Genomic DNA, 17,809 nt, shown 5'->3' with positions numbered 1-17,809 from the left:
TTAAGTTTTTCTTTTCTTGTTATTCTTTTTTGGGGTTTGGTTAAATACATGGTACCTGCAAAACCATTTTTTGTGTTGTGTGTATTTATTAATTACTGCCCATCAGCTCCAGTGGCGTCCCTAAATCTTCTGATTAATAATAACCATAAAATCACACTCAATCCCTAGCCTGTATTACTTCATTAGCGCTACATCAGTGTTACACATGTGCCACATGGACGACATCCTGGTCTGGGGATCCACGAGAGAGGAGCACAACATGAGACTCCACGCTGTCCTCGACCATGCAGAGAAGGTGGGCGTCACCCTGAACATGTCAAAATGTCAGTTTGGCAAAAGAGCAGTGAAATTCTTAGGATTCATTGTGTCATCTGAAGGCATGAGTCCTGACCCTGACAAAACTAGTGCGGTGCAGAATATGACAGAGCCAAGCACCGTGAGTGAGCTTAGGAGCTTCTTAGGAATGGTGAATCAGCTGGGGAAATTCATCCCAAACCTCTCCAAAAAAGACAAACCACTGAGAGACTTGCTTTCAACTAAAAATGTGGTATTGGGGGCACGAGCAACAAAACGCGTTTAGCAGTTTAAAAGAAGAACTGTCATCCGCTCCAGTACTGCAGCTTTACGACCCAAACAAACCCCAAAAGATCTCAGCAGATGCCTCTTCATACGGGTTGGGGGCAGTTTTACTACAGAAAGACAATGACGTGTGGTCACCAGTTGCGAATGCCTCGCGATCATTGACAGCCACAGAGCAGCGCTATGCTCAGCTGGAAAAAGAAGCGCTGGCGCTCACCTGGGCCTGTGAAAGATTCAGTGACTTTATTCTAGGGCTACACTTTGAGCTTGAGACCGACCATAAGCCACTTGTGAGCCTACTTGGAGGACAAGCCTTGGATTTGCTTCCACCGCGGATACAGAGATTCTGCATGCGCCTAATGAGGTATTCTTACACTATAACGCACATTCCAGGCAAAAGCCTCACCACAGCCAACACGCTGTCACGGTTACCGCTGGCAGACAGCGTGATGCCCAGAGACAATGATCTTATGGAGGACACCGATATTTACGTTGACGCAGTGCTGGAGGGCCTTCCTACTAGCAGCAAATACCTTGCAGATCTCCGTGAGCAGCTACAGTCTGACAGCGTCTGTTCCCAAGTCATGAAGTTCCGTGCAGAGGGCTGGCCTGACAGGAACCAGCTGCAGGGAGTGGTAAAACACTACTGGTCAGAAAGAGCAGTTTTGAGTGTACACGATGGACTACTACTGCAAGGCACAAGGTTGGTCATACCTGCAAACATGCGAAATGCAGTTTTGGACAAAATACACGAGGGTCACCAAGGGGTAGTTAAGTGTCGAGAACGTGCCCGACAAGCAGTGTGGTGGCCAGGCTTAAGTAATCAGATCAGTGAACTTGTCCTTAAGTGCAGGCTGTGCATACAGGAGAGAGTTAATGTGAGGGAACCTCTTATGCCCATACGTTTACCTGAGAGGCCATGGTAGAATTTAGGAGTTGATTTGTTCACACTAAAAGACAAAAACTATCTGTTGGTAGTAATTATTTCTCGAGATATGTCGAGATTGCTCAACTCAGCCCAACTCGTTCAGCCAATGTGATTGTGCATTTAAAGTCAATATTTGCATGCCATGGAATACCTGAAGCATTGATTACAGATAATGGCCCACAATTTGCCTGTCAAGAAATGAAAGACTTTGCAAAGGACTACTGTTTTGAGCATGTCACCAGTAGTCCCAGGTAGGGCTGGGCCATATTATACCGTTCACGGTAATACCGGTATAATGTTAGGCAACGATAGGAAAATGAAATATCGCGATAGAATGGGAGTAAAACGCGCATGCGCAGTGCCTTTGTTTTCATACGCACATGGCCGATTGTTGAGTGAAACAGATGAACCAGAATTGGTTTGTAAAAATGGTGCAACTTCAGTGATGTGGAACTGGTTTGGTGTTTGTCCGTCAGATACACGACAAAGCACATTTTTTTGCAGAACATGCAAGCGGCCGTCGTTATTGTCGTATTTGTCGGACTAATATGCTCTTAAATCTGGGAGTAATCTGGGTCCTAAACTCCGTATCTTCAGGTCAAACAACACTGCAGCATCACTGAGAGTTAAAAACTCTCTAAATTCTTTCATCTTTAATAAAACGATCAGCGTTGCTGCTTTACCAGGTGTAACTATGAAGTTTAACTTCCAGGCATCCATGAAAACAAAATTTATTACATTTAACAGAGTTAGAAGTTAGCAGGAAGCTAGCGGAAGTTAGCTCGCTAGTTTCGCTAGTTACCTAAGCATGATCTTGCATGTTCTGACTGAGAGATTTCTGGAAAAAAATCAAACGTACAGCTCTGCTATCACTTCCAACATAAATGAAGACAGGAAACTAAACAGCAGTGACGTTTGTAGGGTTACTGAAGTTGGGCTAGCTGGTATATAATGATGTGATCGCTAGCGACACAGCTATGTTAGCATAACATAAACAGTGAAGCTGGAGGACGAATACTAACACTTTTCCACTTATAAAAATTAATGTTAAGGTTCCTGATAGTTAGAGACAAATGCAATCGCATGGCAGGATGCTGTAAACGGACCAAACTTCAGTCAGGAGAACAACTGAGATAATCCATCCACAATACCAGGTTAGTCATTAATATACTGCAACAACATGGGAATAGAGCAGCTGCCAGAGAATTCAACATTAATTGATTAATGGTACAGAAGTGGAGGAAGCAAGAAGAATGAGTTTAATAAAGTTTAATTTATCTGACTGCTTTGTTTCGCTTAATGTGCCTTATAATCCTGTGCACTTTATGGTCCAAAAAATACGTACTGCACACTGCAGTTTAATGTTGCAAAGCTACGGAGCCCCCCAGGGGACATGGGAGAAAAAAAAATTACGGAGGAAAAAAAAAAAATCGAGATCTCGCAAAAGTATTGCGAGCGCTCGCAAAAAGTATTGCGAGATCTCGCAAAACTCCAACAATGGCGGCAGCTACTTAGTTGTAATATTACTCTTTCTGGGTCACAAAATACACTTTTAAGATATTTTGAGGCGTGAATGTAGTTGTGTAAACGTCAGATACCTGCTCGGTTTACAAGACATCACATATTTGCAAAAGAGCTCCGACGTTTTTGGAGATCTGACACCCACTAGCTCGAAGCTAACGGGAGGTCGAGACCTACTACAGCCGGGAGGAACACCGCTTTCCCGGCACATCGTGCCTCGACCTCCCGGTCGGCTTCGAGCTGGCGGCCACTAGCTCGAAGCTAACGGGCGGTCAAGACCTACTACAGCCGGGAGGAACACCGCTTTCCCGGCACATCGTGCCTCGACCTCCCGGTCGGCTTCGAGCTGGCGGCCTCCGAAGAATGCGGCTAAAACTTTTGCGAGCGCTCGCAATACTTATTGCGAGATCTCGCAATACTTTTGCGAGCGCTCGCAATACTTATTGCGAGATCTCGCAATACTTTTGCGAGCGCTCGCAATACTTTTGCGAGCGCTCGCAATACTTATTGCGAGATCTCGCAAAAGTCCGTCTTAATTTTTTTTTTTCCTCCCTAATTTTTTTTTTTTTTTCCTCCCTAATTTTTTTTTCTCCCATGTCCCCTGGGGGGCTCCGTACAAAGCACCTCTTTTTAACTTCAGTGGATATTATACATGGTTATGCTCAGGATATGTCAGCCCATTTCTACTGGAAATGCCTTTTGGTTAAACTTTCAGCAAGGAATTTGCATTTGCACTGTTAAATTTTTATAAAGCTTTAATGTACATAAAAACCAGCTTCTTGATTAAGTGAAAATAAATGGAAGGTTGTCTTTTTGCGCTAGTAATGTTGTGGAGTTGTATTTTGTCTCGCATCAATTATATCGTCAGTTATATCGTTATCGCAAATTTTCAAATATATATCGTGATAAACGTTTTTGGCCATATCGCCCTGCTCTAGTCCCAGGTACCCGCAGAGCAACGGCGAGGCGGAGAGGGGTGTCCAGACCATCAAAAATCTCCTCAAGAAAGCCAGCGATCCATACAAGCCATTGCTGGCATACAGAACAACAGCACTGGCGAATGGCTACAGCCCGGCTCAACTTCTCATGGGGCGCAGGCTTCGTACTACTTTACCAATGCTTCCTGAAACCTTAGAGCCATGTTTGCCTGATTTTCAGCAGATTTGTCGTTCTGAGAGAGAGAAAAGGCTGAGACAAACTGAATGTTTTAACAAAAGACATAGAACAAGAGTATTGGATAAATTGTTGCCAGGGCAACCAGTCTGGATCACGGATGCAAAAGCACAAGGCACAGTGACATCAGTCCACCCAACTCCACGATCGTACATCATCAGTGGACCCCAAGGGACAATGGTAAATGGTAAATGGCCTGCATTTGTATAGCGCTTTTCTAGTCCATAGGACCCCAAAGCGCTTTACACTACATTCAGTCATTCACCCATTCACACACACATTCACACACTGGTGATAGCAAGCTACATTGTAGCCACAGCTGCCCTGGGGCGCACTGACAGAGGCAAGGCTGCCGGACACAGGCGCCACCGGGCCCTCAGAAGGAACCGCAGTCATCTTGTGCCGATCCCACAGAGACTCAAACCGAAGTAAAACAGATCCTGTCCACCCCTATAGAGACCGTTTCTGAGCCAAGCGCACCCCATACACCAGGTGTGGTTAGAACCCGGTCTGGTAGGGAAGTGATTAAACCAAAAAGACTTGATCTGTGAAGCTAATTGTTTGGAAAGGGAAAAGTTGTATTTCGAAATGCTAAGTTTTGTTTTTGAGAATAGCATGTTTAAAAGGACAAGAAGGTTTAACTTGTGTTAAGAGTGTAAGAGTTTGTTTCCTGAAATGCTGGGGTATGTCTGTATTGAAAAAAAATATTACGCAGTTATGTTTTGTTTGAAGAGCAAAAGAATGTACCAGCCTAACTTCAGTAAGGGGGATGTGGTGTAATCTATATTGATGTACATCATACGCCACTAGGTGGCAGTACTTACCCACTCAACGGGAAGTGTGTGGCATGTAAAACAGCACAAGAGTAAGCTGTATTAAAGAAAGATTGTTGTTGCTCCACGTTATCGCTTGAGCGGGAGTTTTATTCAAGAGCTCAACACAACATCTCTCTCTCTCTCTCTCTCTCTCTCTCTCTCTCTCTCTCATACATATATACGTATATACATATTTGTGTGTGTGTGTGTATAATGTCCATTGTGTTGATTCAAATGTGCTCTGGGACAATCATAGGCATTGGTTGCTACTGAAAACAGGAAATAAAGCTGGTCCACACTATGGGCTGAACCATTTGTTAGTGGTGGAGGGGGGTATTCAATTCAATTCAATTTTATTTATATAGAACCAAATCACAACAAAAGTCGCCTCAAGGCGCTTCAGGGTAACACTATGCAATATATTCAGTTTTGGAATTTATTTTCAGTGCTAACTGTAGCTAGGCTCAAAGTGTTAATGCAATCTCATTTTGATAAACAATGTTATATTAAAAACTAGGGTGGCACTAGGGGTGGCACATGCCACCCTATGCCACCTCTCTAGATCCGCCCCTGCTGAGCTCTTACAAATTGCTGCTTGTGTATAGTTGAGTTATAGCGGGATGATGGGTGATCTTTACCAGCACTCGGTTTTCTTAGAGTGTCACTGTCTTAAAGAAGAACATCTAACAAGATTACAAAAATATTTCAGCATTCGACGCAGATCAGGTGGAGGAGAGTGCGGACCAGTGACGAGAGTGGACAAAAATGTCTACAGTGTGGCTTTCAAAAATAAAAAGGGTAGGTTTATCATACATAGGTGTCAGCTGTTGGGGAAATATATATATATATATATATATATATACATATATATACACACATACATACATATATATATATATATATATATATATATATATATATATATATATATATATATATATATATATGTGTGTGTATATGTATGTATTACATATACATATAGAGGAATTGTGAATTGACAGTTTGTCTCGAAAGTGAAAATTGCTAATGCTACAAAACATTTGGTGGTCAGTTGTTGTCATAATGTCAAGTTCAAGCTATACATTACATTACAGAAGCAGCGTACAATGTACCACCACCACTTTTGAACTTTTGTCTGTGAATAGGCCATTGCATAGATGGGATGACCAGATTACTGCAGTGTAAACAAATACAAATACAGTTTTAATTTCATTTGCTGTTTGAATGTTTAGTAGAAGAGGAAGTAAAGTCAGCTGCACAGACCTTAAAGACCTTAAAGCAGAAGTGGACTTTCCAATCAGCTCAGCAAGCGACTATAATTTATGTAGAGTCAGGAAAATATTGTTTTTCCTGCATTTGGTATGTACTTTTACAATTAAATTTTAGTTTGTTATAGGCATTTATTGGATATCAGGAGAAAGAATAAAAAGAAGGCAAAAAGAAACTTAAAAGGAAAATGGGTCACATAAAAAATTCAGTCTGTAACTCGAGATATCTGTTTACAGATCAACAGCGAGTCCTTCAGAGATCAGAGCATGTTTTGGAGCTTGGAGATCATCGTTTGGTGATCACAGTCCGAGAAAGTCTGGAAAGTGACGACACCTCTCATTTCATCACCCCTACTTCCACTCCAGCAGAGGTAAATTTCACAAATAAGTTTAATCAAAGTTTTATGGCTTCATATGGAATTAACATTGTCCATATGATAAAAACATTCACGTAACCTCTTACTTCAGTATTATTATGATGTATCAGCTTTGCTACAGATTGATACCTCCTCTCATTTGCATTTATTCCCAATCACAGACTCCTGAGAACATTCCCGCCTCGTCTCTTCCACCAAGCGATGAAGAGTATGAACTACACGTTGATAATTATCTCCTTCGTTACCTGAAAGAATGTCCACATGCTCAGCAAGAACTTGAGAACATGCTTGCCTGTTTAGCCTGCTCTGCTGATCTTTACTGTGAGGAGGGGAGAGTTTTAGTCAGGAGGCGAGCTCAACCTGGTGCTGCAGATGAAGTTAGTGATTGGAAAGCTGAGGTAGACGCTCTCTTTGGTGGCTACTTTTGCCATTATGAGGTAAACCCTGACAAAGTTGAAGCTTTGGTTCAGTCCAGCAGCTCTTGTCAGACTGCAGGTGAGGTGAAGGTGTACACAGATGAGTCTGGGATGGCTGTTGTTGTTGGAGAACTGTCTCTGGTTCATGCCAGGTTGTTAGACATTGAGCAACCTTCAAGTTTACGTGACGATATGGCATCTCTGAGTTTAAGAGAGGAAAGCACAACCATTGCTAGCTACAGCCTTTGTGATGGGCTCCAGGTGTTTGTGTGTCAGGGTGACATCACCAAGCAACACGCTGATGCTCTGGTAAATGCAGCCAATCAGGACTTGGAGCACTCTGCAGGTGTTGCTGCTGCACTGAGTCGAGCTGGTGGTCCTGAAATACAGAGAGAGAGTGATGAATTAGTGAAGTGTTTGGGGAAAATTCCCATAGGAGAAACAGTAGTGACCACAGGGGGTAACTTAAAGTGCAAGAAACTGCTTCATGCAGTTGGGCCTGTAGGTGGAAAAGCAAGTAACAGAGATAAGATGTTACTGGAGAAAACTGTGCATTGTGCTTTAAAGTTTTCAGAAATAATGGAGTTTCAGTCCATAGCCATTCCTTGTATCAGCTCAGGTGTGTCTGGGGTTACTCTCACTGTGTGCACTGAGGCAACTGTTGCTGCTGTGAAGGACTTTGGCAGTGTGGGAGGTCGAAGTTTGAGGAAAATCATCCTGATTGATAACAGAGAGGAGGTGGTGAGGGCCATGCAGGAAGCATGTGACAGGCTTCTCCAAGGGATAGATACACCTGATGAAGATACAGCAAGAGGAGCCACTGCCAGAGCTCCTGGAGGCAGAGTCCACATGGAGGTTATTCAGGGATCGATCGAGAGCCAACAGGTGAGAAATGTTGCTGTAATTAAAATAAACAACACCTTGCAATAAAACACATTTTCTAAGCCCACCAAATCTCCTGCTCTTCTCCTAGGTGGATGCTTTGGTGTCTCCTATGGTTGGCCATGATCCTCTCTCTACCCGTGTTGGAAATGCTTTGTTTGAAGTAGCTGGACCACAGCTGACCACAAGGTTTAGAAAGGAAGAGGAAGATGAAACAATGCCTGGTGACTCAGTACTGCTGGAGGGCTTACCTGGACTTCAGTCTAATGCAGTCTTCTTCCTCAATCTTGTTCCCTGGGATGGTGACCCAGACGGAGTTGCAGTCCAGGTGAGATAGTAAAGGAGGGATTTTATTATTCTGTCTGTTTGTGGGGACATTTTTTAATGAAGCCATTTGTCTTAATCCAGTATTCTTATGTGTTATAGGTTCTTCGAATGGGCATCAACACAATCCTATCTTCTTGTGAGAAGAAAGGATTCAGATCTGTCGCTCTTCCCGTCCTCGGTGCTGGGATGGCACTGCAGTTTCCTGTCAGTGAGGTGGTGAGGGCTTTAAAGAAGGAAGTTCATGTATTTGAAGAGGAACGAGTGGGCATCACACCACTCCTGATCCACATTGTCATTCACCCCGATGACGAGTCAGATCAGGTAATGACAAAGCACTTTTTTCTTTAAAAATTACCACCAACACTAAAGTCTGATATTGATTTTGTTGTGCTTAGAAAAAATGAAATTGTAAAACACCACAACAGAAATTCATGTGGTACAATGGGATATATATGTGACAGTATTAAAAGTCATCTTGTTTGCCAATATCATTCTTTTCTGACACCAAATTTTGGTGTAGCATTTATTTTTTTCGAACGGCAACTGGGCTTTACAAAACTTAATTTATGCTCCTACTTGCTAACATAATGTGTATCAATAATTCACCAATCACGTTTTGTTTCCTCTGCATCTAATGAATATATAAAGGAACTCTTACTAATGTAATAATTTGTTGTCTTTGCAGACATTTGGCTCAGTCCAAAAAAACAAATTCACTGAAGGTGTTCACCATAAAGACCAAGATCAAGGTTGGTGTAGAAAATATCCACAGATAATAATCCCGACAGTGCTTATATATATATATATATATATATATATATATATATATATATATATATATATATATATATATGTGTATGTATATATATATATATACATACACATATATATATATATACATACACATATATATATATATATATATATATATATATATATATATATATATATACATTAGGGGTGCAACGATAAACAAAATTCACGGTTCGGTTCGGTTCGATACTTTGGTATCATGGTTCGATATTTTTTCAATACAAAAAAAATGTTCATGCCTTTTTAATTTGTCATTTATTAAAATTATAAATATATATTTTAACTCAAAAGTACAGTTTTTAAATTTAACCCTAACCCTTGTGCGTGTTTTTTATTTTGACAGCGAATGCGCACCTGCGGACCACTTATGTGCAGCCCTGGTTATTTAGCTCGTCATATTGCAGCCACAGAAATTATTTTGTCCATGAAACCATAAAGCTGCACTTTCTTTTTGCCTTATAGTCTGATTTGTCATAACTTTTCCGTTTTGTGGTAAGCTTTTCTTTGGCTGTCACTTCTTCACCCTGACCTGTCTTATTTGGCTCAGCAGAACTAAAATATATATCCTGCTGCTTTTACACACGCACTCACATAAGCTCAGCGATTCTCTGCGCGATCAACCTCTCACATGTTTAAGCTTGCTGCGGGAGATTTCACTTGTCATGTTTGCATAGTAAGCTAACGATTAATAAGACGATGTCAGAGGAATTGGTGCGCAAATTATCATCACTCACAGATCAGTGCTGTCGCTCTCTATACACAGTTCGCACGATTGCAAAGTGAAAGCAAAAAAACAAGCGCAAATTCAAACGCGATTTCAATATGTCACATATTGACAGTGGCTCACCGATGCCAATGACATAATTACCCAGCTACATTTCTGAAAGAATGTAAAAGCATTGACATATATTTTTCCTTCCTACAATAGCCCGACGGGCAGGGAAGAGATAGATTTTGGTAGCCCCAGGACGTCGGGCTAGCGATATTGCAAGCCCTGTATCTGATTGAGGAATCACTCATCTTTGGAAAAGGCAAGGCAAGTTTATTTGTATAGCACAATTCAACAACAAGGTGATTCAAAGTGCTTTACAGAGACATTAGAAACAAGAACAAATAAAAAACATGATTTAAAATTGATTAAAACAAGCAAATAAACTAACTAACTAATTAACAAACAAACAAACAACAGTATATAAAATCAAAACAGATAAAATCAGAACAGTAGATAAAATCAGTAGTTAAATGTAAGTTTTGAAATTTAAGCTAAAAGTGTGGATTTGGTGCTTTATTCAAATGCAGCTGAGAACAGGTGAGTCTTCAACCTGAATTTAAATAAACTGAGTGTTTCAGCTGATCTGAGGCTTTCTGGGAGTTTGTTCCAGATATAAGGAGCATAAAAGCTGAATGCAGCTTCTCCATGTCTGGTTCTGACTCTGGGAACTGATAAAAGACTGGATCCAGATGACCTGAGGGATCTGGATGGTTCATACTGGGTCAGGAGGTCATTGATGTATTTTGGTCCTAAACCATTCAGAGCTTTATAGGCCAGCATCAGAACTTTAAAGTCTATCCTCTGACGGCCAGGCAGCCAGTGTAAAGACCTCAGAGCTGGACTGATGTGGTCCACTTTTTTGGTCTTAGTGAGGACTCGAGCAGCAGAGTTCTGAATGAGCTGTAGTTGTCTGACTGATTTTTTAGGTAGACCTGTAAAGATGTGAAGGCGTGATTGGGAGGAACGGCCTCCCTGATCTGAACCCGAGCGGTGCTTTGTTATTGGACTTCTGTGCTAATCACAGTTTGGCCATAACGAACACCCTGTTCGAACATAAGAGTGTCCATAAGTGCACGTGGCACCAGGATGCTCTAGGCCGTAGGTCGATGATCGATTTTGTAATCGTATCACCAGACCTGCGACCATATGTTCTGGACACTCGGGTAAAGAGAGGGGCTGAGCTGTCAACTGATCACCACCTGGTGGTGAGTTGGATCAGGTGGCGGGGGAGGACGCTGGACAGACCTGGTGCACCTAAACGCGTAGTGAGGGTGTGCTGGGAACGTCTAGCAGAGGCCCCAGTCCGCGAGATCTTCAACGCACACCTCCGGCAGAGCTTCAACAGCATTCCGAGGGAGACTGGGGACATTGAGTCCGAATGGACCATGTTCAGCGTCTCCATTGCCGAAGCTGCTGCATTGAGCTGCGGCCGCAAGGTGGTTGGTGCCTGCCGTGGTGGTAATCCCCGAACCAAATGGTGGACACCAGAGGTGAAGGGAGCCACCAGGCTGAAGAAGGAGGCCTATCGGGCTTGGTTAGCCTGTGGGACTCCGGAGGCAGCCGACAGGTATCGACAGGCCAAGCGGAATGCGGCTCGGGCAGTGGCTGAAGCAAAAACTCGGGTGTGGGAGGAGTTCGGAGAGGCCATGGAAAAAGACTTTCGGACTGCCTCGAAGAGATTCTGGCAAACCGTCAGGCGTCTCAGGAGGGGAAAGCGGTGCTCTACCTGCACTGTGTATAGTGCTGGCGGAGCGCTGTTGACGTCGACTGAGAAAATTGTCGGGCGGTGGAAGGAATACTTCGAGGACCTCCTTAATCCCACTGACACGTCTTCCGGGGAGGAAGCAGAGTCTGGGGATGAGGGGTGTGACCCACCGATTTCCGGGGGCGAGGTCACTGAGGCAGTTAAACAACTCCTTGGTGGCAGAGCCCCTGGTGTCGATGAGGTCCGCCCCGAGTTCCTGAAGGCTCTGGACGTTGTAGGGCTGTCTTGGTTGACACGTCTCTGCAATGTTGCGTGGAGATCAGGGGCAGTACCTGTGGACTGGCAGACCGGGGTGGTGGTCCCCATCTTCAAGAAGGGGGACCGGAGGGTGTGTTCCAACTACAGGGGGATCACACTCCTCAGCCTCCCCGGGAAAGTCTATGCCAGGGTGCTGGAGAGGAGGGTTCGTCCGCTAGTCGAACCTCGGATACAGGAGGAACAATGCGGTTTTCGTCCTGGTCGCGGAACACTGGACCAGCTCTTTGTCCTCTCGAGGATACTTGAGGGTGCATGGGAGTTTGCCCAACCAGTCTACATGTGTTTTGTGGACCTGGAGAAGGCATTCGACCGTGTCCCTCGGGGCGTCCTGTGGGAGGTGTTGCGCGAGTATGGGGTGTCTGGCCCATTGCTACGGGCCATTCAATCCCTATACAACCGTTGCAAGAGCTTGGTTCGCATTGCCGGCAATAAGTCGGACTCGTTCCCGGTGGGTGATGGGCTCCGCCAAGGCTGCCCTTTGTCTCCGGTTCTGTTCATAATTTTTATGGACAGGATTTCTAGGCGCAGCCAAGTGGCGGAGGGCTTTCGCTTTGGTGGCCTCAGAATCTCATCTCTGATTTTTGCGGATGATGTGGTTCTGTTGGCTTCATCGGGTGAGGGCCTCCAGCTCGCACTGGAGCGGTTCGCAGCCGAGTGTAACGCAGCGGGAATGAGGATCAGCACCTCCAAATCTGAGGCCATGGTTCTCAGCCGGAAAAGGGTGGAGTGCCCACTCCGGGTCGGGGATGAGTTCCTGCCCGAAGTGGAGGAGTTCAAGTATCTCGGGGTCTTGTTCGCGAGTGATGGGAGAAGGGAGCTGGAGATCGACAGACGGATTGGGGCTGCGGCTGCAGTAATGCGGACGCTGCACCGGTCAGTCGTGGTGAAGAGGGAGCTGAGTGTAAAAGCGAAGCTCTCAATTTACCGGTCGATCTACGTCCCTACCCTCACCTATGGCCACGAGCTGTGGGTAGTGACCGAAAGAACGAGATCGCGGATACAAGCGGCGGAAATGAGCTTCCTCCGAAGGGTGGCTGGCCTCTCCCTTAGAGATAGGGTGAGAAGTTCGGCCATCCGGGAGGGGCTTAGAGTAGAGCAGCTGCTGCTCCACATCGAAAGGAGCCAGCTGAGGTGGTTCGGGCATCTGGCAAGGATGCCCCCTGGGCGCCTCCTGGGCGAGGTGTTCCAGGCATGTCCCACCGGGAGGAGGCCCCGGGGCAGACCCAGGACACGCTGGAGAGATTATATCTCTCGGCTGGCCTGGGAACGCCTTGGTATTCCCCCGGACAAGCTGGAGGAGGTGGCTGGGGAGAGGGAGGTCTGGACCTCTTTGCTTAGGCTGCTACCCCCGCGACCCGACCTCGGATAAGCGGATGAAGATGGATGGATGGATGGATGGACCTGTAAAGATGCTGTTACAGTAATCAAGCCTACTAAAGATGAATGCATGGACTAGTTTTTCCAGGTCCTGTTGAGACATCAGATCTTTTATCCTTGATATATTCTTGAGGTGATAGTAAGCTGACTTTGTTATTGTCTTAATGTGTTTTTCTAAGTTTAGGTCTGCATCCATCACTACACCCAAATTTCTCGCCTGGTTTGTGGTTTTTAGATGTATAGATTGAAGTTCTCTGGTGACCTGTAATCGTTTTTCTTTGGCGCCAAAGACTATTACCTCAGTTTTGTTTTTGTTTAGCTGGAGAAAATTGTGGCACAACCAGTCATTGATTTCCTCAATGCATTTACCAAGAGCCTGTACAGGGCCTCGGTCTCCTGGTGACATTGTGATATATATTTGTGTGTCATCTGCATAGCTGTGGTAGTTTATTTTGTTGTTGTTTATAATCTGTGCCAGTGGGAGCATGTAGATGTTAAACAGAAGGGGTCCCAAGATGGAACTTTGGGGAACTCCACATGTGATACTTGTCTGCTCAGATGTGAAGTTACCTATTGATACAAAGTATTTCCTGTTTTCTAAAAGAGAGTTTATTACAGAGAAATGTCTCTTTCCAAAATAAAAGCTATACTATCCGCTTCTTCTGGGCTATATTCTCAGCAGCATAATTAAGGAGAATCATGTGCTAACAGCTGTCTAAATGACTCGGCTAAAGTTAGTAGCATGCTTGTTGTTTTTGTCTTTGCACTAGGATGATGTCGGCATAAATGTGCAGTCATATTCGTTGTGTTCCCACTAGTGCTTTCAGGTTAATCTCGTTGAAATGACCTTAACGCCACAACACGGCAAATCTCCGTTAACGAGCTACCACCGATCGCCCCGTGCATGGGGCTGGACGGCCAACACGTTAACGAGCTAACTGCGCTAACACACTAGTTCCCACCCATGTAATTGAGCATTGCATGGCACATCCAACATACTGTTTTACTTTAGTCCATGACTCGCTTACCTTCAGGGTCATACGTCACATGAAAACCAAAATAATTCCAAACGCCAGATCTGAATGAGGGTGGGGGAGGTCCATGTTGCAAGGAGAGCTTAACTTCTGTCTTGCTAGCTTGCCCTGCGCTCTTCCTTCTGACTATGCTGTCTGTGTTGAGCGCTCAGTGGATCTGCGCTCGACAGTGCAGCCTAGGCGGAGTAGTCGAACGCAGATTCACTGAGCGCTCAACGCAGACAGCATCGTCAGAAGGAAAGTTGATGAAATAAATTACAAATGTTGTATTGTTCGATACATATGCGTACCGAACCGAAAGCACTGTATCGAACGGTTCAATATCGATACGAATATCGTTGCACCCCTAATATATATATATATATATCTATATATATATATATATATATATATTTTTTTTTTTTTTTTTTTTTTTTTTTTTAAAGGGACTACATTAAAACATGAATAGTAAATTGTGACATCTAATAGAGCATTTGGAAAAAAAATCATCAAAGAGCCAATTTGTAAATGATTGCATTAACCTTACCAATCACTGGCTTGACCTAGCAAATTTCCTTAGTGGACCAGTGTTCTCATCTTATCATTTAATATTGATTCTGTATCTGACTAAAACGGTTCAGTATCTATTGCATCCTGTTTCAAACTTCAAACCATAAGCAAAACACCTTTTTAAGAAGGGAGAAAAAAGTAAGAAACAAATGTACTTAACAGAGTCATTGTTCTCCTCTAGATTCAACAACGATGAGGTTGATCCTGCTGGGAAAAACTGGATCTGGGAAAAGTCACCTGGGTAACAACATTCTTGGAGAGGAGCTCTTTGCCACTTATGACTCTCCAAACTCTGGAACAATGAAATGCCAAACAGAAACCAAAACAGTCAGTGGAAGAAGCATCACTCTGATTGACACCCCTGGTTTCTTTGACACAGGAAGGTCTGAGGAAGATCTGAAGCCTGAGATAATGAGCTGTATGACAGAGTGTGCTCCTGGGCCTCATGCTTTTCTCATTGTGCTTCGAGTGGGTAAATTCACAGAGCACGAGCAGGCTGTCGTCACTAAGATAGTTCAGTATTTCTCAGATGAAGCTCTAAAATATGCTGTAGTTGTTTTCACTCACGGTGAACAGCTCAAGAAAAATATGAAAATTGAAGATTTTGTCAGTCAGAACAAAAATCTGAGTGATCTGGTGTCAAAGTGTGGTGGTCGGTGTTACGTCTTTGATAACGAACACTGGAACAACAACCAGCCAAACAACTACAGGAGCAACCAGTTCCAGCTGGAGGAGTTGCTGAAAACAATAGAAAAAATGGTGGTGGAAAAAAACGGAGGTTACTACACAAATAAAATGCTGCAACATGTGGAGACGGCAATACAGAAACGGGTAGAGCACATTAGACACTCAATGCCAGATAAAACCCCAGAAGAGATCAGAAACCAGGCTAAAACTAGTGTGTTTAAGAGGTTTCTGATCCAAACGACAGGGATTGCAACAGGAGCTTTGCTCGGTGCTTTATTTGGTGTAGTAACATTGTGTGAATTTGCTGTGAAATCTGTGAAGATGAGTGTCACAGAAATGTTAGCATGTGTGCCTGCTGCTGCAACAGTAGGAAAAACAGCACTAGTAGCTGCTGGGACAGTAGGTTTGGCAGCAGCAGTAGCAGGAGGTGTAATGGGAGGCATCACTGGAAATGAAGCCGCTAAGGATGCAGAGTCACCTTTAGAAGCTGTACAGAGAACATATAAGGCTGTCCAAGAAAAAAGAAAAGCTTTTACTGAATTTTCGTAAGATTTTCTTAATAAGCAGATATTTATGTGAACATTTGATTATTTAATTACCTCTTGATAATGTTACATTACATATAATGTTCACATATTTAGGAGGCAGTACATAAATTTGTTTTTATTTGGAGGTTTTTGGGACTATTAAAGGTTTATTCAGCGGTTTCCGTCATTTAGGCGCCTATTTCTTTTTTCTTCGCTTACTTTGCCTTGGGCCACTGTGTCAAAATTTTTCATACAGTTGGGAATAAGGGAAATGTGGGGTAAAGCAAGTGAAGGCTCTGATTAATTCAACACCATTGCCAGCAGTAAGAGGGTTCATCTGGAGGAAAGATATTTGGAGGGGCTCACAAACAGCAATAGTGCCATCAGTGGAGGACAACGGCTATCTTTCCCTGGCAAAAAGCAATTGTGTTTCAGTTACTGGAAGGATGTAACTTTGCCAGTGCCGGACTTGAACTCTTGTCTTTTTTCACGTTACTCTGACACCCCATCCTTTTTTTAAAGCAACTCATTTGCTACTTTAGGGCCAGAATCTGTTGGTGTTTATTAACTATAACTGGGGTTTTACTTGAGCACTCATGTTGCAGCATAATGCAACCTTCCACAGCTTTAAGGTGAATAAAATGTTTAAATGAAGTGTGGTTTGCCTTTTTTTGTTTACAATCAAGTTTAATTTCTATCACAAATTCGCATGATAGTGCTTTGCAAACTGTGTAAGTTCGAGGAAGTACACACCAGACAGGCTATTTGTTATTTCATGTAAATATAGGTGAGGTCAAGCACACACCTATATTAGTCATAACTTAAGTGTAATAACATCCCACTAGGTGTGGCATGGAAAAAGGTTAGAGCTTTACCCTTAGTATTATTGCTGTGGCTCAAGCAATGGAAGCTTTATAACGTTCACTGTCACAAATGAGATATTCAGAGTTCCATTTTACTAGAAAAGTGTCCCCAGTACTGTCCTGAATTTATCATTAACAGCATGTGCAGTTGTTTGGTCATATGGCCCATATTTCAATTCAATTTTTAGTTTCATTTATATAGTACCAAATCACAGTAACCGTGTCCTCAAAATCCTTTGAAAAGTAAAGATCAGACAATAGCACAGAGAAAACCCCAACTATCAAATGAACCTCTATAACAGGGGTGGGGGAACTAAACCCAGGGTGATATCCTTCAGTATGAGAGAGCTGTGACTGAGCGTTCATGGGGCTCATCTGGATTTCTATCTGCATCTCAAGTTATCTCATGTTACATACAAAACAAAGCACCGTCTGATAACCCATTTCTACATAAATGTGTAATTGCTGTTTCCAAAGAGAGGAACAGCTGCAAAAATCATCCCAAAACCTTCCATACACTTTCTTACTTAGACTACAAAGTCACATTGTCAAGTTTAAGATGGCCTGAATAATGGCCTCTCTCTCTCTCTCTCCCTCAGAGTAATGATAAAATTTATGTTTAATCGTTGCTCTAAGATATGCTTACAATACCTAATTCAAAGCTAATAATTATATCTAATGATGGCCCACTTAAAGCTGACGCTCCAGCACGTGTGTCAAAAACCACACTGCTTCAGAAGCACTGTGTCAAGGTTTGATTTGTTTGGCCAGAGTCATGTGATCAGTGACATTTAGAACGTAGCTGATTCGATGGTTTATAAGGAAGTGGATCATTCGCGGGATTTGTGGAGTGCTTTGATAGTGAGTGACAACAAACT

General features: G+C 43.3%; 1 protein-coding gene across 1 annotated transcript; it reads left to right on the top strand.

Annotated features, from left to right (window-relative positions):
* Positions 1-5,648: 5,648 nt before the first annotated feature.
* Positions 5,649-16,685, top strand: LOC101473159 (protein mono-ADP-ribosyltransferase PARP14). The gene is made up of 7 exons (XM_076881672.1): positions 5,649-5,814; positions 6,522-6,655; positions 6,823-7,962; positions 8,051-8,287; positions 8,386-8,607; positions 8,972-9,035; positions 15,036-16,685. Exons 3-7 carry the CDS (start codon positions 6,946-6,948, stop codon positions 16,088-16,090), a joined length of 2,595 nt encoding a protein of 864 aa, XP_076737787.1. The 5' UTR covers positions 5,649-5,814; positions 6,522-6,655; positions 6,823-6,945; the 3' UTR covers positions 16,091-16,685.
* Positions 16,686-17,809: the final 1,124 nt, after the last annotated feature.

The sequence above is a fragment of the Maylandia zebra genome, linkage group LG3 (assembly GCF_041146795.1).
Source record: "Maylandia zebra isolate NMK-2024a linkage group LG3, Mzebra_GT3a, whole genome shotgun sequence".
In the NCBI taxonomy this organism is placed as follows: Eukaryota; Metazoa; Chordata; class Actinopteri; order Cichliformes; family Cichlidae; genus Maylandia; species Maylandia zebra.
Note: the sequence above shows the minus strand (reverse complement) of the source record. Positions and strands in the feature narration are given on the sequence as shown.